Raw genomic sequence first — 26,853 nt, 5'->3', positions numbered from 1 at the left:
AGATAGATATACATTCCAAAAAGAATATAGATTTCACAAAATGGGGAATCGCACAGGGCGTATACTTTCAAATCTGCTTAGATCTTCATACCCAACCAACATAATACCAAATCTAAATAAGAGGGACGGAACAAAAACATCAGATAGCAAACAAATAGTTGAAACTCTAAGGGAATACTACGAACAAATCTATAAAGAGGAAAACTTAAATGAGGAGGCAAAACGTAATTTCTGGGACAAGGTTAATTTACCAAAAATCCCCCAAGAGATGGTCAACACAATCACTGTGCCAATAACAACCATAGAAGTAAAAAAGGCGATTAAATCATTAAAAACTAATAAAGCCCCAGGCCCAGACGGACTCACAGGGGAGTTTTATAAAATTCTACTCCCGTACATTACAGAGCCCCTCACAAAAGTCTTCAATAGCATCTTAACGATGAATCAAATCCCACAATATTTCAACGCAGCATTGATACGGGTAATACCAAAAAAGGATAGAGACCCAGCATGCCCGGAATCATATCGCCCAATATCACTACTAAATGTAGACTACAAAATATTGACGAAAATCTTGGCAGGAAGAATAGAAACCATGATTCCAGATTTAATTAACACAGACCAAACAGGATTTATAAGAGGCAGACACTCCAATTGTAACATTAGAAAAATAATAGCGGTAATCCAACAAATAGAACAATCCGAGAACAACACATCCAATATTTTAATGGCGATTGATGCCGAAAAGGCGTTCGATTTACTGTCATGGGACCATATTCGAGAGACCCTAAAAAGATTCGGATTTCCAGAAGAGTTTAGAGAAATATTGAAGGTATTATACAATGGTGCAACGTCCCAAGTGTTGGGAAATGGGTGTATATCAGACCATATTAAGATAGAGAGGGGAACACGACAAGGATGCCCGATATCCCCATTATTGTTCGCGCTTGCGATAGAACCGTTAGCTATAGCCCTAAGAGATAATGGAGATATCCAGGGGATAAAGATAGGGAAAAAGGAGATAAAGGCCTCACTTTTTGCTGACGATCTACTTCTTCTTATCTCAAATCCAAGTCAGTCGATTCCGAAAATAATACAGATCTTAGACCAATTTGAAATATTTGCTGGGTACAAAGTAAACCATAATAAATCAGAAATTTTAGAACTCAATAAAATCCAAACAATAAACAACCGCACACAAAAATGTACAAAATTTCGATATTTAACATCTCCTATGAAATACCTGGGAATAAAATTTATTCCTAAAACGCACAATCTATATAGATATAATTATACTCCTATTGTAAAACAAATAAAGAGACAATTAACAGAATGGATAAACCTCCCGCTATCCTTGCTGGGGCGAGCAGCAGTATTGAAGAGCGTGGTATTCCCCAAACTCCTGTATGCAATGCAGATGCTACCTATAAAACTATCTGGAGGAGATATCGCAACATGTAATAAAGCCTTTACAAAATTCCTGTGGCAGGGGAAAAAACCAAGAATAGCGCTAAATAAATTGTTTTTGCAACGTAGAGAGGGTGGCTTGGCGATCCCCAATATAGATAAATACATGTTGGCTATCTCTTTCAGATATTCAGCAGACTGGCTGCTACGGAGATCAACATATACAAACTTTGAGATAGAACAAGCACTAGTAACTCCATACACACTGAGTGCACTACTGCATACCCCAAAAAAATTAATTCCTATGAATATTAAATCTAACGTATTGTTTATGCCTACCTATTTGTCCTGGATAAAAACCCACAAACACCTACACTCATCGCACACTGTAACTAAATATATAACAATTTGTGGTAACCCTATGTTTACCCCGGCACTAGAAAATTCCATATTCAAGTACTGGCAATCCCAAGGGATAATGGAAATCAAAGACATTTTTGACCCAGGGGGAATGTTATTCACATACAATGCACTAATAGAGAAATTTAAACTAGAAAAGACGCAATTTCACATGTATCTTCAATTAAGGCACTTTATCCAAAACCTCACTCCTCACATTAATATTAGGGATAATGAAAATAGGATAACACAGCTATTGAAATTAAGCAACGAGAGCCCATACAAAATAAAACAATTGTATTGGAACTTAATGCCTTTAGATAACTATAGAGTATGGAAAACACTTTGCACAGCCTGGGCTAAAGACCAGGTAGAAGAAAATTTTATTTTAAACACACTTTCACACCTAGAAAAAGTATTGAAGCAATTGCCATCGGCAATGCTCCAAGAAGTGCACTTTCGCACTATCCACAGAGCTTATATAGCACAGGGACAAAGAAAACATATGGTTCAAGAGGAAAGGGGGCTATGTCCTAAGTGTAAGATACAGAATGCACTTTTCAAACATAATTTCTGGGACTGCCCCAAAATCCAACGGTTTTGGTATAAAATTGTAAACTTTATTAACAATACATTTGGACTGAAAGTAAATAGGAACATTAAGGCCTTGATGTTTGCGGATCTCACGACATGGGATCTTAAACCAGAGGAAAGGGCACTAATACCAATATTAACAATAGTAGTTACAATCGCAAAAAAAGAGATTTTGAATAATTGGATATAAAAAAAAAAAACAAGGATAGAGAATGTAAGACTCTTATTGGGGAAAACACTGCTTTTTGAGAAGCAAAATGCATTGCTGGATCTAGAGGGAGGGCGGAGGAGGCTTTATAGAAAATGGAAATACTATATAGAAACGTTGGACCAACAAACCCAACAACAAATTTGGGCATCATTTGAGGGAGGGACGGGAAATTGAGCTAAGAAGAAAATAGGGGATGGGAAACCGATAAAAATTAGTAAAGAGCGAGAGTACTCAAGATAGACCCAGAAAAGCATCAGAAGGGGGTGTGGACACACTAGGGGGGGGGGGGGGATACTGTATGTAAGAATGTTATGTGATTAACTGTATGTTTTGTATGTAATTGCTTGTACTGTATTAAGAAAAAAAAAAGAGCTATACATCTTTAATTCCCAATATTTTTCGTAAAATAATTTATATATTTTACAATCACATTTTCTCTATGTTGCCACATTTGATATTAAATGTCAGTGTTGTCCGTGTCTGTCCTCATCTGGGACACACTTTGACAGCGTTACAAGCCGGGAACGTCCATCCTCATGACATGGTCACACTGGGAAAAATGTGGAGAAACTGTATCATATAATGGCTGACAAACCAAAGCATCGCCTCCGACCCCGGATCTATCTACTCCCAAAGCACTGAATCATGACCACGTCATAGAATACACATAGGACTTGTGCCTGTTCTGTTTTACTTACCAAACAATGGAGTATATTTAATAACAAATGATATTATTGCTCATATACTCATTAGGAATTTTAAAATAGTGCTCCACCCAATCAGCTTCTGTCATGTGTTTGATAGGAGGAGTTAGGAGCCGATTGGCTGGAGCACCATTTAAGATGAGTAAAAACCTAATATAATTAATTATTAAGCATGTCCCGAAGTGAGCTAATGAGAAACCAAATGAATTATAACAGAAGAGGCCAATGGCCATGGATCAAGTCATGTTTACACCTCCTGTTCAAATGATATTCAATGAGACCTCTCCTCCAAATTTCGCAGGGGCCCATCAGCTGATTACACTAGTTTGATGCCCCTTTGATGAAATGTCGGAGTTTGTCTGGCATCCCGCACGTCCACGGAATTCGGACTTCATTATATCCCAACCGTAAAGCCAAACTACGTATAGACTATATAGATATGTTCAAGATGAAGGACTTGAACATATCTATATACCGCTTTCACACTGGCCACCCGGCAATTACCCGGCATTCTTGAGTGTCCGGTCATTTTGCCGGGTAAAGACTGGCCCCAATTCACACCAGAAGCAAATTCCCGGGTTATAACTTTTCATCCCAGGAATTTACTGAAAAGCCCGGGTTTTTCATTGGGGGGGGGGGGGAAAGGGTCAACACGGGTCTTAAATCCCAGCACTTTGACCCTGATCCGGGTCGGAGTACCGGGATTTAAGACCTCGTGTTGACCCTTTCACACCAAAGAAAAACCCAGGTTTTTCAGCAAAATCCCTGGTTGACTAGCTTTAACACGGGAATTTGCTTCTGGTGTGAAAGGGGTATGAGAAACACAGGATTAGACTACTTATGATTCTTTAGTTGAGGTGTTGCCTTTGGCCTAAAGCCACCCATCATTCTAGAAAATGATAGCCACAATTTGACTAGTTTCTTTTTAGTAAATCTATCCAACAGGTTTGAAGTAAAGAAAGGCTACCGGAATTGGGTTCAACAAGGGACCCTGATGTTGCATAAATAATAAACTTACTTTGGCTCAGCCGGTACATCACTGGCTGACTGCACTAAACGCTTCATGTAGGGAGACAATTACCGTAGCAGAAAGCTTTACAATGTCCTTATCACCAACGGCACCAGCTGACAATTAAATAATTATAACAACAATTTTAATCCTATCCACTCTGCTGGTCTTGCAAGTACAGGCGAGGGAAACCCGTAAAAGATGATCATTTTGCTGAAGAAGGCTGTTCTAAATCAAATATCTGTATAAATGATTAAAACCTGGAGAATTCTGCCAGCTCAGTCTTCTCCTCTTCATAACTAGCACAGAGAAAAGCTATTGTGCAGGAAGTATGAATAATGTATACAGAGGGGAGGTACTGAAAATAAGATCCGCAGAGAGTCACATTCCACAGCTGCACTGATACACCATGGTAGGAAGATGCGGGAAAGGCATTTATGTCAGCATGGCTTACTCTCAGCGTCTGCACTGTGATAACTTGTTCAGTGCTCAAATGCAAGCAGTAAAGGCATCTATAGTGTATTATATATCACACCCAGATTTCATGGTCATCAGCAGAGTCACTTACAGTATTGCAGGTTCTCATTTATTTCCAGCTGAAAGTATGCCTTACTAGATACTTAAGGTTAGAAGGGTTGCTGCCCCCCACCAAGTACTTTATCAGCACAGCCAGTAAAAAGTAGAAATAAGGGGGTAATTCTGGTTGGTTTGCAACAGCTGATGTAACATGTGCAGAGAGAGTTACATTTGGGTGGGGGTGTGTTCAAACTGAAATCTAAATGTCAGTGTAAGAATAAAGCAGACAGAATTTACCCTGCACAGAAACAAAATAACTTATCTAAATGTAACTCTCTCTATGCATGTTACATCTGCCCCACCTGCAGTGCACATGGTTGTGTCCATTGAAGAAGGAGTTTGCAAACCAGCCAGAATCACCCACTATGTGCGGTCGGATTTAGCCAGATCCAAAACAACATCTAATACCCCTTTCACATCACAACTAATTACCGGGTACAAGCCATTTTGACCCAGTTATTAGTGCAATGTGAAAGGGGTTACCGTTGTATCGGTTCATTGCTGGTTTGCTTGAAGGTGTGAATGGGTTAATTGGGTCGCGCAACCCATTTCCTGTTCACTCTATGGAGGAGGCACTGCTTGGAGCAGCGCCAGTTCTAAGCGCTGCCTCCTCCCCCGCCCCCGATGACACTCCGACCCCCCGCCGCATCGCCGATGATGTCAGCGAACCGGCATTATTGCCGGTTTGCTGTGGGGATGTGAACAACCCAAAATAAAGGTCCACGCTGGGACTAGCCCGTTTCAAATTCCGTGTGAACCCATTTTGCGACGTGAAAGCAGCATTATTGGCTCATTATTGGATGTTTTGGACAGACAACTCTGAAAAATCCAGATAAATCTGATCTTGGTGATGAGAACCGAATAAATCCGAACCTGCACTTCTCTAGAAAAATTGGGACTCAATGGTAATGGTATTAATAGGCAATGAAAATGATACAGATTGGAAGGCAGGAATTTGTTTGCAAAAATGAGGAAATAAGAAAAAGGTACTTGTGCAGTTTCACGGCACCAGTATGGCGCCGTGCGTCTGAGTCCCCTTGCGGGGCTCGATTCGCTCGCCCACGCTGCGGGCTCGGTGGCTCTCTACGCTCGCCACGCTATTTAAATTCAACTCCATGCCAACATGCCGCCATGCTGGCGCCGTGAAACTACACAAGTACCAAGAAAAATATAGTGCGTGACAGAGGGCCAGATGCAGTAAGCTTCAAAAGTGATAAAATGGAGAGTGATAAACAGCCAGCCATTCAGCTCCTACCTGCCATGTCACAGATTGTGTTTGAACAATTTAAGGCAGGAGCTGATTGGTTGGTAGTTTATCGCTCTCCATTTTTTTTTGACACTTAGTGCATCTGGCCCTGAGTCTGTAGCACTGTGTGTACAGATTCAGAGGGGTTTCCCATAGCAACATCACATATGAAGTAGAATACACATCTTAGTAAATTTCCCCCAGAGACTCAGGGGAGGGGGGATTTACTAATACCCAATGGGTACAAATGCACGTATTTGTATCCATTGGATGTAAAATACGGATGCTAACTTAACATCAGCTAATTTACTATCAGCTGAATTTGGCTGATTTGCCATATTTATATATGGCAAGCTCAGCCGAATCCTGGTGTACGAATTAATACAGCATCAATAGAACTGGGTCGTATATGGCCATGAGTTCAATGGTGGTGTGCTCACTAACATTCATACTGCTGAATTCGGCCGGTAATTCAGCAGAACATACAAATGGAAAATATGCCTCCTTTTCCAGGCGCATTTGGCTGAAGCCTGCATGGATCTGTCAGATGCTTCTCTGTATATAAATATAATAAAATAAAAAAATAAAAAACGGTGTGGTGTACCGCCTCCCAAGTAAGTATAACCAGCCCTGGGCTCACAGGGAGAAAAAGCCAATTGGGTCCCCTTGTATTTCTATAACCAGCACCAGGCTACTATAGCGCTCCCTGATTGGCTGCCTGGTCCTGTAGTGACAGGAGTCATGAGGAGGGAGACTGGATGTTAGGGGGAAGGAAGCCCATCTACCTATACAATTATGTAACCAGAAAAGCACTTCTTAGGTTCTGCCTATACAGAGAAAGGCTAAATACAGTATGATGTCTACATAAACAGTAGGACACAACCTGTGTCAACAATTGTAAAACGCTGAGAGAGTTCACAGTCTACTATGATGCACTGCATTCTGGCAGTGTTACTTCACCCCAGGCAGCTAAGCCTCAGCAGACGCCATGTGTGGATCGCATCCATACCTGCAGAATAAGGCTCCTGCTTCTCAATGTAGATGAATTCTTTCCTCTCATACTTGGCTCTAATCCACTGCTCGCGGAGTACTCTGCAAGGGAGCACAAAGGACACATCGTTCAGCAGGCAGGTCTGTGCACCAGACACATCAGCAATGGTGCTCTACGAGCACACAAGCGTTACTGGGTGAGTGAAAATATAGTAAGATGCTGCAATGGAGCACTTTATCTATGAGTATGAGGTCCCCATCATATGAGAGAGGTTGTCAAGATTTACCCAGTGACAAAGATTTGCTTTACTCGCATTGCAATAATAGTACTTTTATTTCTATAGTGCTCTTTCTCCAATAGGACTCAAGGCGCTTAACAGATAGAATTAATATAATACAGTACAGAAACAATGAAGTACAGAAAAGCTTTTCAGAAACTATAATTAAAGGAATTATGGAAATACTTGAGTAAACAGGAAAGTCTTGAGTTTTTGAAAAATTCTAGAGTGGGGGCCTCTTGAAGTGTGTGTTCCATAGAGTCAGAGCCGCATGGCTAAAAGCTCAACCCCCAGATGAATTATGGGATATCCCAGGTACTGCTAAAAGTCCTTTATCTACAGATCGCAGTAACCGGGTGGGACAGTAAGGAATCAGACCTGCTTCCGATAGAGCCAGGGCCGGCGCCAACACTAGGCAGGACTAGGCATTTGCCTAGAGCGCCGGCCACTGGAGGGCGGTACCGAGCCGCCGAGGTACCAGAAAGCATCATTCCTGCCCGGCGTCAATCAACGCTGCCCCCCGCGCGCCGCCCGCTCCCGGGGATTTCAACAAGGACAGAGACCGGAGAGCAGTCGCAGCACCCAGGAGCTGTACATCGCAGCAGGTACAGCGCTGCGCCCGCCCGCCCACCCCCTCTCCCGCCGCCTCTCCCGCCGCAGCAGTAGTAGTATCGGCCGCAACCCCCACCCCCCTCCGTGCCGCAGTAAGTATTGTCCGCATCCTGCCCCCCCCTCCGGGCGGGCGTGCGGGTTTTGCCTGGGGCGGGCGGGGGGCTTGCACCGGCCCTGGATAGAGCATCTTATTACCCCTCCTCAATGCCACTGCTTGTCAATCAGGCAGCGGCAGAGGGGAATACGGGCATCATCGCAAGGCCCGTTCTGCACATGCACAGATTTCTGATAATTATTCAGCCCCTCTCCTGGTTTCATCTATGAATCAGGCCCTCTGTGTAATCTCTATTAATGCAATGGTCTTCCACAGCTAGAGGTCCGACATCTATACAGATCTGTTGTACTGTATGGAGGTCCCATTGGTGTGGCCATACCTTTCCAATAATCCGGAGATGGAAATACATTTGTAATTCAAATTTTCTGTAGTTTATTACAATTGTGACAACTTGGTTTGTGTATTCCTGTTTTGCTTTTTTACAGAACACAAACAACATATAATTGGTTTTAATATTTAATACTACAGACAAGATACAAACAAAAGTCTATTACTTACTGGCAATCGGTTGCTGTAGGCTTATAATAAAATGCTGGCACTTTTGATTCAAATTTTGTTTCTGCTACTTTGTTTCCCAGGCCGGACATGTACTGCAAAAAGAAGGAACAGGTTTGGTTCTGTAGCCTTGCATTTTGGGATAACAAAACCTCAGTCAGCACTATATGAACGGTGCACATTGTCTGCTGGCTCGGGGAGGCCTCGGGCGGTGACTGATCTCTGCTCTCTTTATCTGACACCTGTAGCTGATTTTGTTTTTATTTTTGACAATCCTAATCCGCCTTAATCCTGCACAATATCCTGCTCTTCAACAATACTCGCCATCTTCTACAAACGTTCCACATCATTTCCAAAATAGCATTTTTTCACTACTTTATTTTGACCAACTTCCTCTGTGTTTATTATGCCTCGCATAGGGCAATATTCAATTGATGCTGGATCCATTTTGCCGGAATGGATCCGGCATCCATTATTCAATTCATCGGACAAATCCGGATGTCGGATTTGGCCGATGATTAACACTCACCCAGCCGGCGCTCGGACCAGGTGAGCGCAGCAGCGGGAGATGGCGGGGGGCGGCGGGAGACGGCAAGAACCGGAGAGGGAGCCTGGATGGAGCCGGGTGAGCTGCTCTCACCCAGCTCGGTGGCGGATATGTACGGGAGGGTGCGGGCTGCAACGGACAGGAGGACGGCGCTGTGTAAGCTGCTGCTGCTCACCCTGCGCTGTCTTCCCTGCCTCAATAAGGCATCTTGTTATGCCGAATTGAGAATGACGGAAACACAGCAGTTTTGGCTGTGTTTCCATCAAAAGCAGGTGAATTAGCAGCTCTTCCGTCAATCCACCTGCGTTTCGGCATGTTCAACATCAAAAAACAAAAAAAAACTAAGATTGAATAGATTGGAACCCCTTCCGATGTATTCATGTCGAAACCTGCTGTCTTTTCGGCAAGACGGCAGTTTCGACAATGATTGAATATACCCCATAAGGAGGACATAGGGACACCTGTCTGCCAAATACAAGGCTAAGCATTGCTACTTTTACTGTGTTTGTCTGTGGAGTGTTAGAAAAATCATGGCCTATAGGGGTTATTCTAAATGGCTCAGTCGCACAGAGGACCGATGTTTAACATAATCGCCATCCCGCACGCACCTAGCAGAAACGCTGGGCGTTTCCAGGGAAATCCGGCGATGACGTGGGTGCGGGGGGCAGGCAGCTGACGTCAGCGGATGTCAGCTGCCCGCCTGCTTCCCACACAGGGCGTTTCGCAGATCAGAGACACCATAGAGGTGCCTACCTCCTATCAATCACCCTATGAACGGCCAACAAAAACCGCAGCCTTTAATAGCAGGATGGCCTTATGCATGTGTACTACGGGCCATACGCATGTGCAGTCTATAAGTAATTGTCCGCCATGTGAATCCACAGCCTGGTCTGATTTACCCCCATTGTACCAGCCAGTGAAGCTCCTGACAATTTTCAAACACTACTTGTAACATGGCAATTAGGAGCTGATTGGCGACCACGTTATCTCCGACCACCTTTTCTCTGTGCCTCGCTTTCCAAGGCATAGGGTGTATTCAGACCTGATCACTGCTGACCAAATTAGCAGCATCCAGTGACCAGGTAGATTCTAAAGCAAAAATGTCCAAACTCCTTCACCACATGCTCGCCATCTCATGATTTTTCCACTGGGCACCAGTCATCGCAAGCTAGGAGTAGCTGGAGACTTACACTGCGGCTGTGATGGAAACCAGCATATACTGCCTGGAGCTGGCGTCACACACTCTCCCATAAAATGCATGGGCACGTCTGCGTTTTCCAAGGCACGCCTAACATTTCTCTTAGCACTCCCATTAAATGGCAGGTGAACATTCCCAGGTGCCTACTTCCTGTCAACCAGCTTGCAGGCGGCAAAAAGTAGCAAGATTTCTTCACTTGCAGACGTCGCGCATGCATAACACGGGCTGTACGCATGTGCAGTGTATCAGTAAATCCTACTAATAAGTAAAATAAATAAATTGTTTGGTACTGAACTTTACTATGCGTAAATAAATGGCACACAGATGGCTATAAGACAGCAGCAGAATTTTCTGCGTGTCCATATTTTTGTTTTTGTGACTTGCATCTGAGATGTACAAACAGCCCTGACACTATGTACACTCATCACTCCGCATTCTGAAACACAGAAGATTGTTTAGAATCATCTAGAAGAAAGTAGCCACAGAATGGATTTTTCTTGGTTCAACTGAGGGCTAGAGATCTGCAAACGTTCGGCATCATTATGTGAATAGACTCTTCCTGCAACGTCTGAAGAATAATCACACAGCCGAGGGGAGAACGTTCTCCCTCACCCATTGCACAAGCAGGCAGCGGTGTCAGCTTTGCCTTGTAACCATTTTCCAAGAAATGCATCAAAAGTTTCGATTTTACAAAGGCTTTTGGACATTGTAGATGTGATCATTAGACAACACAGTGTAAAATATACAGTACCAAGAACTGACTGGATACATGCTAGACCGCTTTCACAGTCTGAGCTAGTATAACTATGGGCCTGATAAATAGTTGTACATTATGCACGTTTCGGCAATCGAGCGATTACCGTAAACTGCCAAGCACCACTGCCGCAATGGGCACCGACTGATTTGCGATTACGCTCGCAATGAGAATTTGATAACAAATGATTGACAGCCTGTTTTGTGGGAGGTCAGGACCGCATTTAGGGTTTGGATCGGCATCGATTATTATTATCATTCTTTATTAATATGGCGCCACAAGCGATTTGCGGTGCCCAATTACAGAGTGCATAAATGCAATAGAGGACAAGTACAGGGCACATAACCATAGCTGCATCAGCAGAGGACATTGGCATAAGTATCAGCGTGGCAGAAAACTGCAGGATTTGGTGCCGTCACGAATGGTTTAAGTAAGAGAAGGAATAGCACATGATGGAAGAGGGCCCTGCTCGTGAGAGCTTACATTCTATAGATGCTGCTAATGTGTATATGCAGTTGCAGGAAGCTACAAAGCCTGTGAGTCACAGATCACAACTCGCATACAGGGTGCAGTGGCGTTGAGAGGGGGCTGGGGGGGTACTTGTTACCCGGGTCTGCTCCTCCCTCCACCGTTACAGGGAGCCGAGCAGAGATGACAGGCTGCAGCCTCTCTGCTCAGTGCTATGTGCTGAGCTGGGGAGAAAAACAGCTGCAGGCTGTCCCCTCTCTCTCATTTATATTTGTTCATGGGAGCATGCCCCCTCCTGGAGGCCCCGCCCCCGCATGATGGCCATGCCCCTCAATTTTACCCTAGCCCCTGCTGACCTGTTTGCACCACTGAAAAGGTGACCTTACCGCCTGCTGCAGCCAGGAGATGTAGTTTTGCGAATATTTGCTAAAGTACAACTCAACCTGCATTAGGCCCGTAGTCCACATAAATCTCATGCCTGGCTTATCTATTTGTCCCCAAAATATTTGCATACCGTAACTTGTATGTCATCCCAGGGGTCTAAGCGGACAGATTTGACTCGGCTGATTTGAGGGATGTTGCGATGAATTCCAGAACAGTTCAGGCAAATGAACACCCCAAGAGTGTATGAGGCCCAGTCGGGATCTGTAAGACAGAAGCCAAAGAGGCATATTACATCACAGGTGGCTCTCACAAACTCATGACTCATGCACATGGTACAACAGCATTTTACTATACAATATCAGAACCTCTGAAGGCAATACTTTGTACGAATTACAGTGATAAATGGATTTCCTCATGAGAGTATTTCATACATATCAGACAAAAACATTTTAATATTCGTTATAACACATTGCTTCCGTTTATACAGTGAGTTTATTTTTTCACATGTGAAAGACAAAATATTTCATAGACCCCGGGCCTTCCCAAAACGAACACTGCTTGCTACCCAGGTTGGATTCTGGGGTCACTGGACCCGGGTCCTTTTTACATTGAGACACGACCATGGTTAACCCGGCAATAACCTGGCCAAAACAGCAGTGTAAAAGGGGTATAATCTATTCCTGAACAGAAATCACAGTTGATAAAAGTTACTGTGGTCAAATACATGGTTTCCTGGCTAAAACAAAACAAGAGCAACAATCATCTATTCCATAGTTACTGCAAAATAAGTTATACTATTGTCCAGTTAGATTTGATACAATTTACGGTAAAGTTGGCCATACATCAGAAAGACCTGCTTACAATCATGATTGTGTCCAACTTTCCCTTCAACTCCTCGGCAGTACTTAGTGCTAATTTCGCAGCCTTGCGAGTACACCAAACGCCCCCCCACACCCTTGTCATCGAAAAAACTTTGAAGTGAGAAAAAGACCAATAAGTGAGTTCCACCCTTTAATGAATTGATTCCTTGGTCCATGCAAAATATCCAATGAGAAATCCCTGACCGCCAATGTCTGAAAGCCAATTAACACTAATGTCATTTTAATATTGATGAAAAATAAATTAAAATGAGGACACTGTGCTCACCTGCCTGATTCACTTATGTGATGGGAAAACAGGAAAGTGGGTAATTAGGGCTGATGGTAGAACAACTGAGATGGAGAAAAACACACAAAGGAGAGGGGGGCCGTGGAGAAGTTGCCCATGGGCCCTGATTCTAGTCTGAATGGTCTCACGCGTGAGGGGGCGCAGGGCTTCTGTGCGGGTGCCTTTGCAAACTTGCATAGTCTCTGTGGCACTCGCACTTGGGGGGGGGGGGTGAAGGAGACAGGCTGGGTGCACCCATGCAAAAGCAGGCGGCAACATGCCGCACACCCAGTTCTTGGAGCAGGATGCCGCAAGCCTAAGTCAGCAGAGATTTGCGAGCACTATTGAAATCATTTGACGGTGGGCGACCAGAGAATGATTTCGGGCCCGCACGCTACCCTGAAAATGGATGTTTATGCAAAACGTCTATTCATAATGCGGCGGGTATATTCACTGGGCAGCGGGCATTTCCGCAGTGGCGGGCGACGTTTAAAGGCTCACTAAGCAGTGAACTACCGCTGCTTAGTGAGTCAACCAGAATGACCCCCATAGTAAGCAATCAGCTTCTACCTGTACTTTTATACTTCTCCACTGGTCCATCAACCTCATAAATACACCAGCTGGATAGATATATAAGGTGTGCCCAAATGAAAAGGAGACTTTTGCTGTAGCGGCGTTGTATCTGATCGCAGTGGAATAATGTGTTGCGCATGTGTAGTGAATGGCTTTGCCTCAGATTCTTCATTCCTGGAAAGTTGTTTTGCATGGTTGGATGCATGATGCATTCCTCCAGATCAGTGCGAGGAGCTGTGGTACTTTTGTATTTTCAGATGCGATATCGGCCGATATATCCGATGCGATATCGGCCGATATATCGATGCGATCCGAACCGATTTTTGACCTGTTCATAATCATTTTATATAGTGCGGAGAGCGCAGTAATCCGCGTCCCCTCGCCAGGCTCGCTACTCTTCAAGCTCGGTGGGGAGCGAGTACCGGAGCTGTTATCCAACTGCTTCAGAAATTTTATAACACTGCCTTAAAAAAATGGAAAAACCAGCTTACAGGATGTCCGAATGGGGCAAACTCGGGAATTTCCCTGGTCTATGGAGTAGTGTAAAAGTGGATATTGATCAAAAACCGAAAAACAGAAGATAAAATCCCGGGTCTGAGCAGGGAATATAGGAATATACTGTAAGTTGTATTTTTAGTTCATCTTGCAACCCTAGCATTGATCATTGTATATCTATTATTGTATGTAACTGTGTTATCTAATCTATGCACATAATAGAGCGCCCACATATTCTGACATTTCTATAGACCAGTGGTTCCCAACCGTGGTCCTCAAGTATTTCACCAGTGCACATTTTCCAGGTCACCAGGCAGGTGCACATGTGCACTCATTAATCACTGACATATTAAAAGATCCACAGGTGGAGCTAATTATTTCACCTGTGATTCTGTGTGGAGATCTGGAAAACATGAACTGTTGAGGGTACTTGAGGGCCGAGGAAACCACTGCTGTAGAACCTTTGCACTTAAGCTGTTGTTGAACTAAACATCCCAGCATGCTGTGCTACATTTTTGCTTTTTGGCCATGCTAAAACTGTTGCACGGCATGCTGGGATGTGTAGTTCTACAACAGCTGGAGTGCCAAGGTCCCCCCCACTGCTATAGACCCTCCATCTGACAAAGGCGCGTATTGCAGGAGTTACAAGTTGCAAATACTTTGAAATACACAACTCGCAGAAAAGTCCCAGCATCATCTGCCAGATCACAGGAAGATCAATGGGCTGGGATCGTCCATAATCAATGTGTAATGTCAAGAGCATAACTCTATCCAGCGGGAGGGATGATGGATCCTCACACATTAAGGTTATAAAATTCGGTGATTCATCTCCAGTAAAATCGTGAAATTGTCCTGCGGACATAAAAGTCAATAGTACTGGAGAAATAAAGGTGAAACAATGATGTTGAGAGCCCTCAGACTATTTGCTTACCTTCATGAGAGCAGCACTTCAGTTGTTAATGTGTTTGGGAGAAATTACTCTTGTGAAACCATCATTTGCTTGAAAAAAAAAAATCAAGTAGTCAAACTGAATAACAGCGACATGCTCAGCAACCCCCTCGAATAATGAGTCTTCAAATAACATCCTGTGTTGCTCAATAAAGGAACCAGGTCACTTACTACACACGTGTAATGTAATGCGGGAGGAGACCTAAATGAGGCTGCACTAATGGACACTGAGCGATGGTTTCAGCACCCCAGCCAACCGGTATTACAAGTGGAGTATTTATTCCTCCAGCACAGTATCAAAGGGTTAAGTGTGATTAATGCAGACCAGCACTGGGAGCTGTATATACCCCAGTCAGTAACTGGATCAACTGCAGGTGCCAAAGGGTTAATATTATAATTATTTATTGATATGGTGCCATAAGGGTTCCACAGCACCTAACAAAGTACATAAACAATTCAGCAAAACAAAAAACCATGGTATAGAAGTATTGCTGCAACAGAACATATAAAATTTTTGGGAATATTGATTGGAAAATATTCTAAAGATGGATACACATTAGAAGATACGCATGATAACGATATCGTTAATGATATTTTTGTGCATATCGTCTGGTGTGTACAAACTATATCGACTCGCTCCCATAGGTCATTAGCAACCCGCTTGTCATGGCCTGGCAAGAATCACAGGCATGGGTACTCTCCCGTCTGGATGCGCCATTCTCTATGTCTTATCGACGTTCATGTGGTGAGGTACGGCAGGTGGTAGCCATAGGCAGCAGTTCATTCTATATGGGGTCTGGTGGTGTTCCTTCAGCAGCCGAGGATGCACGTTGCCTTCTTGCTTGGCAGGTCACTCTTTGGGCGGGCTTCTTTATAATCTTGTGGGTTATTTCCAACCAATGACAGCTGCCTCCAGGGCTTAAATCTCTGCGTCAGGACATCCCCCTCACAGGGACAACATCTTGTACAGCGTACTTCCGGTGCTCATTGTGTGGTCCTCTGTGAGTCCAAGTGCTCTTCATCAAACTGCTGCAGCTACTAAGTTGCCTTCTTCCACCAGTTCCATTGCATCATTCTCCCGGAGCTTGTTCGGCAGCTAGGAAATCCTCTACGTCCAGCAGCAGTCTGTATAATTGCTCTGGCGGTCCCTTTCAAGTTAGTACTCCAGATTCCATTTTGCCAAGCAGGAATATTTCCATTATTGCCAAGTGGGCATTCCAAAGACATTGTCAAGGAGGCATTTTTTAGTTTTGCCGTATAGGCATACCTCAGCTATTGTCAAGTGGACACGCTGAAGCTACCAAGGAGGCTTATTTGTTGAGCCCAGTAGACATTCTGAAGGCACTGCCAAGGAAACATTTCCTTTTTTTTTTTCTCGAGTAGGCATATCTCGGATTTGTTTTGGTGAACTTTCCGGTAGACTCATTCTGCTTATCTCCAACATCTTCGAAATAGGTTTATTGTTTCATATTGCTGGTCACCATACCTGGTAAACGGTGGGAACTTCCAGTAGGAGGACACAATCTGCTGTCTGGATTCAGCTACGTCTATACTTCCTTGTAGGGGTCAATAGCCAATTTTGACTAAGTAAATTTGTCATTGTAATGATAGTCTATAATCTAGTCAAAATTGCCTTGCCTGCATGGTAAATCTATGCTAAGCAAACTATGCTAGACAATATTGACTAAGCAGGAGAAAAGCTGGGAGATTTTGACTAACCTTCTAAGAGATTTTGACGTTCTAGTCAAAATCTCCTACTAAAATCTCAACGTATGTGCCCCTGCTGAGAGGTTGTGTCAACTTCCCCATTTTCTTGTGTATGCGATGACAGTACATCTGCCCAGCCAGATTACTTGTTTGAAGTGGAGGTATTCTTATCCATTCGCTCCCCTGCGCATTCACTGGGAGCGATGGAAGGAAACTGTGCATGTGCATAAAGTCTTCTGTGCATGTGCAGTCACTTTGTGTGAGCGGACGCAGCAAATTGCTTATTTGCCAGCCCGTTGGCACCTAGCAGTGCAGGCGAAAGGAATGAGGCAGTGGCGAGGGGCTGCGCCCATGGGAACGCCCAGTGTTTAATGGGCATCCCCAAGAAAATGCTGGACCAATGTAAATGGACCGTTCATGCAGGTGCCAGGGGTGGCCAGCCCGCTTCCCATACACGGAGCTCGCAGATCTAAGACACCAGAGAAGTGACGATTGGCTGGAACATAGATGACATGCAAAGCCGCAAATTTTGCAGGTTTGCGTGTCAACCAGAATAAGTGCCTAGGTCACAGGACATTTCGGTACTTGTGTAGTTTCACGGCGCCAGCATGGCGCCGTGCTACTTCCGGGTGTACGCTCGCCACGAAATATGTCCAAAAAAGTAACTTAACTCCATGCCAACATGGATAGTTCATACCTCCACTATCAATGTTGGCATGGAGTTGATTTTAAATAGCGTGGCGAGCGTAGTGAGCCACCGAGCCCCGCAAGGGGACTCAGCCATGCTGGCGCCGTGAAACTACACAAGTACCCACATTTTTTATCTCAAACCCAAGGTAGAATCACATACATCACCTTCCGTGACAACATTATGTCATCTGTACATGTAGTACAACCTTGATCTATATCATCAATGCCAGCTTAACTCCTGGATATCGTTTGTAAAATTGTTGGATGTGTATGCACTATATCGTTTATCAGTGAGAACAGGCAGTTCAAGAGAAATCATTGAGGACATCAAATAATTTGCGGGGTCTTCTAAAAGGTACCCAGTTTTTAAGAGCGGAGGGGTTGACACAGATGAAGGAGAAGTGTGTATGTAGCAACGGGATAGGTAGAGATTATGAAATTTATGATTTTTATTTGTGTATTTTATTTTTAGCTTCTTTCATCTGTAGACTAAAATATTGTATATGCATTATAGAGGGACTTTTATTAAAAAGAAAAACCCTTAATGGGATGATTCAGACCTGTTCCCTAGGCTGCATATGTTCGCAGTCTAGCCAACAGGTAGTAATATTGCTATACCATCATCTCATCTGCACATACAAACATAGAATTTGACGGCAGATAAGAACCATTTGGCCCATCTAGTCTGCCCCTTTTTTGTCCATCAGGTAATCTCAACCCTTTTTTATCCTTATTTCTTTGTAAGGATATTCATATGCCTTTCCCAAGCATGTTTAAATTGTTCTACTGTCTTAGCCTCTACCACCTCTGATGGGAGGATATTCCACTTATCCACTACCCGTTCTGTTAAGTAATTTTTTCTAACATTTCCCCTGAACCTACCTCCCTCCAGTTTCAGTGCATGTCCTCGTGTTCTATTACTTATTTTCCTTTGAAGAAAATGTCCCTCCTGTACTATGTTAAAATCATTGATACATTTGAATATTTCTATCATGTCCCCCCTTTCCCTTCTCTGCTCCAAACTATACATGTTAAGATCTTTTAGTCTTTCCAGGTAAGTTTTGTGATGTAGGCCATGCATCATTTTAGTTGCCCTTCTTTGTACAGTCTCTCATGTATTTATAGCCTTCTGAAGATATGGTCTCCAGAACTGGACACAGTATTCCAGATGAGGCCATACCAATGACCTATAAAGTGGCATTATTACTTCTTTTTTTCCTGCTACTGATTCCTCTCCCTATGCAACCAAGCATCTGACCAGCCTTCCTCAATGCTTTGCTACATTGCTTTCCTGCCTTTAAGTCACTTGACTCCTAGATCCCTTTCCTCCTCAGTAGTTTCCATTTATAGTATCCTTGATACTATATTGAGCTTTTGGGTTTTTGAGTCCCAAGTGCATAATTTGGCATTTTTTTGCATTAAACTGTAGTTGCCATGCTCTTGACCAATTCTCAAGTTTACTTAGATCATCAGTTATTTGATTTACCCCTCCTGGTGTGTCTACTCTGTTGCATATCTTTGTGTCATCTGCAAAAAGGCATACTTTCCCTTCAATACCATTTGCAATGTCACTAACAAATGTCACTAACAAAGATATTAAAAAGCACTGGTCCAAGTACAGATCCCTGGCGTACTCCACTGGTAACATGTCCCTCCATAGAATGCACTCCATTTACTACAACTGTCCTTTTCCTATCCTGCAACCAGGTTATTATCCATTGAATTGTTTTATAATCCAATCCTACACTTTCAAGTTTATTTAGCAGTCTGCCATGTGGGTCAAATGCCTTACTAAAGTCTAGATATGCCACATCTACAGCCCCCCCCCCCCCTTAATCTAGTATTTTGGTCACGGAGTCAAAAAAGTCAATAAGATTTGTTTGGCATGATCTCCCTGCAGTAAAACCATGCTGTTTTGGATCCTGTAAGTTGTTTCATTTAAGATATTCCACTATTCTTTCTTTTAATAGTGTTTCAATTAATTTCCCTACTACTGATGTAAGGCTCACTGATCTGTAGTTACTTGCTTCTTCATTGCTTCCGCTTTTGTGCAGTGGAACTACATTCGCACTTTTCCAGTCCTCTGGAACTGCACCTGTATCTAGTGACTGGTTAAATAAATCTGTTAATGGCGCTACCAGCACATCTTTTAGTTCCTTAAGTATCCTTGGATACATTCTGTCTGGCCCCATTGATTTATCCACTTTCAGTCTTGAGAGTTCTGTTAGGACTTTCTCCTTAGTAAATGTACTTCCATCTACCTTATTTTTATGAATGTCCTTGTTATTTAAATAATCTGCAATTGCCTTGTCTCCCAAATTCTCAGTGTCTGTCCGAAGTCTTATTATTCCTCAATTTGATTTTCTCCTTTCACTTATATACTTATATACTTAAAAAAGTTTTGTTTCCTTTATCTACTGACTGAGCCATTTTCTCCTCAGCTTGTGCCTTGGCACGCCTGATCACTTTCTTAGCCTCCTTGCGTCTGGCAAGATACACTTCTTTGCCGTTATTATTTTGAGTCTGCTGGTATGTCCTAAAGGCCATCTTTTTTTGTTGACCACACTGGCTTCCTTTTCCTAGTGCTTTTCTTAACCCTTTTGATACAAAGGTCTGTTGCCTCTAGTATTGCACTTTTGAATTGTTTCCACCTCTCCTGCACTCCTTTCAAGTTCCTTCAATCCGCTAATGAATCGCTTAAACATCTCCCCATTTTTGCAAAGTCAGCCTTCCTAAAATCCAACCCCTTAGTTTTTGTGTGACTGGAGTTGGATCCTGCCTTGATGCAGCACCCATTAAGTGCAAAAAAACATTGTAATATATTAAATGAACGACCTTTGGCATAGAAATAGGTGCAGCGCGGACACATCACACTTGACCCCAAGAGCATTGAATAATCTAATCTTGTTAAAGCATGTCAAGAGTAAAGAATGATTTGTGAGCGTAAAACTAATAGCTCTTTAATCTGTAGCAACTTACCTCAGCTACAGTTTTGTGGAAAGCCCCGTACACACTGGGGGACTTACACGTGAAAACCGCGCAGTTTTCTTGTTTGAGCTGCTTTCAGCATAAAAGCTGTGTACTGGGCAGCGGTGATGTGCGCTCCTGCATCATCGCTGCCGAACACCCCATATGTGCTGGCATTACCAGCAAATGAACAAGGGAGTGGACGGCTTCCTATAGTGTCCTGCTATGGAAAGTCGTCCACCCCGGGGAAAATAGCTGGGAAGGGCAAAAAACCTCTCAGTGTGTCTGCACTGAGCGTTTTTCAGTCCAGTGATTTCCCCATCATTGTTATCCATATACGCTGGGTATAATCGCCCAGTGTGTATGGACCTTAAGGCATGTACATGAAATATTTAAATAACCTATGATGAAATTCAGCCCCTGGTACACGGCATCGCTCCAAATGATTAACTGTTCCATGACCCTCTTGTATATAAAGATGTTCTCTGACAATGCCCTATAGGTGTTTTTTTTTTTTTTTTTTTTTTATCAATAATTTCAAATAGAATACAGCACATATTTTCTTCTACATCATAATGAGTAACACCGTTCATGTGTAGGCTAACAGTGTTGAGTTTTATCACATTTTGTATCAATATTTCATTCGCATGCCCTACAGAAAAGCTATAAAAACACAGACAGGAAAGTATTAATACATGTTGAAACATTCACAGTTGAAGGTGACAATTCAGGAAACGCTTTGACAATATCTATTGATGTAGTAACACTAAACAATAGGAGCTGGTGGCTATATAGTACAGTACAGAGTACTTTGGCACTGACAAATACACGAGTTCCCCACTGGAGAGACCCTCTGCTGTGCAAAGCAGGAAATGGGCCATTCGGCAACATTGAATGAATTGTTTAATACAAAGATTGGACAGGATGTAAACTCAATCATTAGGGAAAAAAATGCTTTTCTTTTTCTTTATATATTCTTTTTGCTGGGAATATATGGAATACATAATATTAAATGCATAGTATATATAAAATGCAGTCCACAATTTCAGTGGTCACAAGTCACTAGTTTATATTAATCATGCCATGCACCAGGTAATGGACTTTGTACATGACAATGACTACCTACTGTTAGGCGCCGCAGCGCTCCCTCTGCCTCCGGTGGCACTGCTGTCACTGACAGCGCCGGGGCTTTTGGCCGCAGTGGGCGCTCTAGGAGGAAGTGTCGGGCGCTCCCGGCTGCGTCAGCAGGGCGGCTGACGTCACATGCCGCCCTCAAGAGGAAGGTACTAACTAACGGGCCTAACTGAAAAATGCACCTGGCCAAAAGACGGGAATGCGACCCAGTCGCAAGCACCAGAGACAGAAACGGGGAATCTCCAAACCAAGGGTATAACACAGCGAGTCCCCAAAACAAAAAAACAGAACTGAATGGGGAAGGCCCTGTCTATTAAATGCATAGAAAGGGCAAGCACAAGGAAATGAAGATAGATAACTGGTAACTATCAGAGGGAGGAAATGGGCTGGGCCCACGGTGGGGCGTAGTGCTAAACCCCAAACAAACTAAACAACAGGCTGAACGGCCCAATAACTAAAAGAGCTTGGCAGCTCTCTAAAAGAACAAAAATGGAAAATAACCAGGCTCCACAGGAGCACTTACATGAACCGTGGTGGGAATTACCCGTGAGACTGGACCGGGCACCAGAACTGAGAACTGTGTGATGGCACACAAACCAAAAGCCAGACACGGATGCCAGACTGGGACAGGATAAGTCCGGGGACTGGGCACAGACACTCAAGCAGGGACCGGGATGGCTTGCAGGAAGCTATCGCTGGCAGAAGCTATAACCGGCGTCTGTGCCCAGCAGACGCCGGCTTCTTATTTGAAACTCGCGCCGCCTGCGTGACGTCAGGCGCGCGTACAGGGAGCCACTGGGCGGAAGTGCGGGGACGTTGCTGAGCAATGTCCCAACACCCGACCTCAGAGCGAGGTTCGGGACGTTGCCCGGCAACGCCCCCAGCCCTCCCGAGCTGCCTGACATCCGCCGACCGTCCGGGTGCCGGGGGTCCTAGACGGCGGCGTGCAACAAGGTTGACATGGACCATATTAGTGTACTGTGTCCCTTTACATGCCTCAGTGTGTTCGGACCCAGGAGTTCTTCTGCGCATGCACATAGTGATGTTGTGGATTATTAGGTGAGCCTTTCTCTGTTTCGACCTTTGCAACATGTCAACCTAAGGCATGTCGTCCGTCTTTATGGGTCGTCCATCTGCCTGTCCACCAATAGTGGTCAACCTTTAGAATGTTGACCTAATGACTGCATACCATAGTGACATAAGTGTACTGGGGGGGGGGGGGGGTGTTAAGGAGTGTGTACTGGGAGGTTTGCTGCAGAGATACAAACAAATGACTGGCAGTCAGAATACAGACACCAACATAACGCAGGGAAACCTGATAGTGGTCAGGTAAGTATACTTACCCTCACCCTGTCCCTCCCCCCTCCACACTCCTTTCCAGTTGCATATCCATAACCCTCCCCCACCACAGACCCTAACCCTCCTTGCTAGTGCCCCGTTCCCCACCACCTAAACATAACCCCCTTTCCATGACAGCACATGAATTGTGGATGCATTTCAGCATCCCAGCAGTCTTGATTCCAGAACCAGTATCCTAACTGATGTTGGGATGCTGATACCAACGCTTGAATCTAGATATCAATTAGGATCCCGGTGCTGTGGCGGGCTGGGCCGGGGGGCAGAGTGCCATGTGCCCCCATGCTGCTCTATTGCCAATATTATTCAGCAAAAGGCTATGCGAGAGGCAGGGGCTATGCGAGCGGCCGGGCCAGGCAGCGTGTGCGGTCGGACATGGAATGGATGCAGACGTGCTGCATCTTCATCCATTCTGCCCGGGGACTGGTATCCTCCGGTAGCCATAGCAACAGGAAGCCAATCGCAAGGCTGCCTGTTGCTGCTCTGATACTCGGGGGCAGACAGGAAGTTATTCCTGTCTGCTCCAAGGCTGAGCATGAGGAGGAGCAGAGGAGCAACACAAACACCCATCCGGCAGCCGCCAGGTAAAATAAGGGGGGGCGCTGACTGATATTTTATATCCTTATATAATGGTGGCTGGGCTGGGGGCCGCAGAATCATATTAAACATAGGGGGTGGGTCGCAAAAATAAGCTAAAAATTTCAGGGGGCTCATAAATAAATAAAAATATATAACAGGTAAAAAAATAAATAAAAAAATATAATGGGGCACAAAAATCAAATAAATATATAACAGGGCAGGGACGAAACCATTGCCGGTGCAGCCCAAGGAGATCATGGGGCCTGAAACGGATTCAGTATTGAATCCCGGCGGTCGGGATCCCGGCGTTCAGAATCCCGACGCCGGAATCCCGACAGCCGAAATGCCGACAAGGGGGGGACGTGGATCGCCCCCCCTTGCGGGCTCGCTGCGCTCGCCACGCAGCGGGCCCGGTGCCTCGCTGCGCTCGGCACACTAATTTATTCTCCCTCCAGGGGTGTCGTGGACACCCCAGGAGGGAGAATGTGTCGGCATTTCGGCGGTCGGGATTCCGGCGTCAGGATTCTGAACGCCGGGATCCCGACCGCCGGGATTTTAACTGCATCCCGCCTGAAACCGCTGCTGTCTGCATTGCTTGCCATCGCCGCAGTCATTTCCACTTTTTTTTTAATCTTTAAAGGGTGGCATTATCCTTTGTCACATCCTGTCATCCAGATCCAGCATACCTCCGGTCCGCAGGCCCGCTGAGGATCCCTTGAGGCGCCATATAAATAAAGTATAATAATAAGTATGTGCTGTTACTTATGGGCTGGTGCTCTGGACTTGCCCCCCAGACTAAAAGTTGCCAGCCAGCCCCTGGCCAAAAGGTAAGTATGACTATGCGGTATACAATATATCAATTAAATGTTTCTAAATCAGTATCAGTCATTCGTCTGTGCTCTGTAGATTGAAATGGTTAACTCTGAGGTGATTGGGGTTTGGGTATGGAGGGGGGTTTGATGTGGGTAGAAGGTGAGTTGAAGTAAACATTTTATTCTCTTGCAGCATTCTCTGTTGCAGAAAGGTTGAATTATTCCTGTGACCCTGTACAAGACAAGGCCCCAAAGGCTTTTACACAAGCAACAGTGAAGCACTGAAGCATTCCCCACACTGTCAGCAGCCTACAAGATGCAGACGACTGCGGCAAAAAGCTCTGTTATGCCTGATGAGTCCTTGTCAGTGAGGATGACAATACTATTGAGTCCCACAGGAAGTGTGTTCCAGTAATAGTTCCACACGTCTCTTGTAATGCTAATTCCATTGCAGCAGTGCTCTAATGTAGACTTTAGTTTAGACAGAAGTCCACCAAGGATTGCATGGACATGTAATTGTAGATCAGACTGTGCAATGGTTTACAGAGTCAGGGAAGTATGAGTGCTATACAATTCAGGGCTCATTTTACCTTACACAAATCAAACGCAGAGAGGATTAAACTCCAGTGAGTGTGAGCGGCTAATAGAGTTATTTGTTGTGTGAGTCTTGTATTTCTTGGTATGATGACAGCAGTCAATTACTACCTGGGTATCCCTGGACTTGTGGTTCTACAAGTGCCAGCATGCCAGGGCAGGTTTGCCTGGACCTGTAATTCCACTGTAAAGAACAATCCTATTCTGCTTTTAATACTATGATAATATATACTATAAATATAATAGTAATATAATAATAATATTCTACACCCCACCACAACCAGGACTGCAAACCATAGCCCCTGACTTCATCCCAGGCCTAAGGAATTCTCTGGGAGGGAGGACTCCTTTATTTGGGTTCTCCCCACTTCCTAAGAAATCCCAGGTCTGGGCTGATGCTTTCAAACCAGGCTTGCCTACCCGGCTCCCAACTTTTGAATGGGCCTCCTGCTCCCCCACAAACCTCAACATTCTGCTAGGACTTGAAATCTCCCTGAAACTAGTTTTCAAAAGTAGGCAAGTTTGTTTCAAAGACTTTTAACCCTAAAGGTCCATACACACGGACACTAGACATATATATATATATATCAGCATAAGAACGCAGTATCCCACTGCCTGTCGGAGCAGGTACACTCTCCGTCCGTCCTGTTTGTTTGATTGACGCTAGGCCATGCCTCAATGCGTTTCGTCACTGTGGACTTCGTCAGAGGGCCCTCTGGCGAAGTCCGCAGTGATGAAACGCATTGGGGCGTGGTCTAGCGTCAATCAAACGAACAGGACGGAGGGAGAGTGTACCTGCTCCGACAGGCAGTTCTAGTTTCTGTGTGTCACCGAAACACTTCCAACACTGCCATCTGTTGGCATCAAGTGAAACTTTCGAAGCAAATTAAGTAAATAACCCCTCAAATTTACTTTATAAAAGTCCTTAATAGGATTTTAGGTATTTGTGTAGTTTCACGGCGGCAGCTTACACTACGTTTGAAGCTACGCTATTAGCGTAGCCCAACGGCTGCCTTACTTGTGTACTGTAGTTTCACGGCGGCAGCCTAAGCTACGTTATCAGCGTAGTCCAACGGCTGCCTTACTTGTGTACTGTAGTTTCACGGCGGCAGCCTAAGCTACTTTATCAGCGTAGCCCGACGGCTGCCTTACTTGTGTAGTTTCACGAAGCGTGGCGAGCGCAGCGAGTCCCGCGAGGGGACACGGGCTACATGTTAGGTAATCAGCGTCCCCTCACGGGGCTCGCTGCGCTCACCACACTTCGGGCTTGGTGGCTCACTGCGCTCGCCACACTATATAAAATCAACACCATGCCAACGTGGACAGTGGGGGTATGAAAAGGACGGTAGGAAGCGTAACGCGTCCCCTCGCAGGGCTCGCTGCGCTCGCCACGCTTCGGGCTGCAGTGGATAGTGTGGGTTTGAAATGGCGATACAGAACCCCCTAACCCTGTACGCAGGGTTGCTGTACCCTGCCGTAATAGATAGTCAGACGCAGGAGCGTCTCATTGCTGGAGCGTCTGAGATACTCTTGCGTGTCAAACAGACATGATCTCCTCTCCGCCAAAGAGAGGGGATCATGCTGGCGCCGGCGGTGTAATATAGGCAATGAGTAGGCTTGCCAGGGACACCGGGGACAGAGATGCAGTTCCCGGCAACAGTACGGTAGTTACTAGTGTAGTTTTACGGCGGCAGCCTACGCTGATAACGTAGCTTATAATGTATACAGATAACGCTGGATCTGACAGGGACGCTTAAGCGGCTGCGGGAACACTATGCTACTTCTGACTGTCTACGCTAACTACGCTGGCCGCGGGAACACTACGCTGATTCTGACAGGAACGCTACGCTGACGACGTAACTGCC

At 44.7% G+C, this 26,853-nt stretch overlaps 1 protein-coding gene across 1 annotated transcript in view; it reads right to left on the bottom strand.

The window, feature by feature from the left end:
- The window catches only part of ADAP1 (ArfGAP with dual PH domains 1), a 138,602-nt gene that overhangs the window by 78,080 nt on the left and 33,669 nt on the right, over positions 1-26,853 (bottom strand). The window contains exons 2-4 of the mRNA XM_083153130.1: positions 12,118-12,248; positions 8,640-8,731; positions 7,156-7,238 (exon numbers count right to left, since the gene is read on the bottom strand). Of these exons, the coding sequence (XP_083009256.1) occupies positions 7,156-7,238; positions 8,640-8,731; positions 12,118-12,248 (306 nt within the window). The remainder of the gene's footprint in view (positions 1-7,155; positions 7,239-8,639; positions 8,732-12,117; positions 12,249-26,853) is intronic.

This window comes from Crinia signifera, chromosome 7 (genome assembly GCF_055691185.1).
Source record: "Crinia signifera chromosome 7, ASM5569118v1, whole genome shotgun sequence".
Lineage (NCBI taxonomy): Eukaryota > Metazoa > Chordata > Amphibia > Anura > Myobatrachidae > Crinia > Crinia signifera.
Note: the sequence above shows the minus strand (reverse complement) of the source record. Positions and strands in the feature narration are given on the sequence as shown.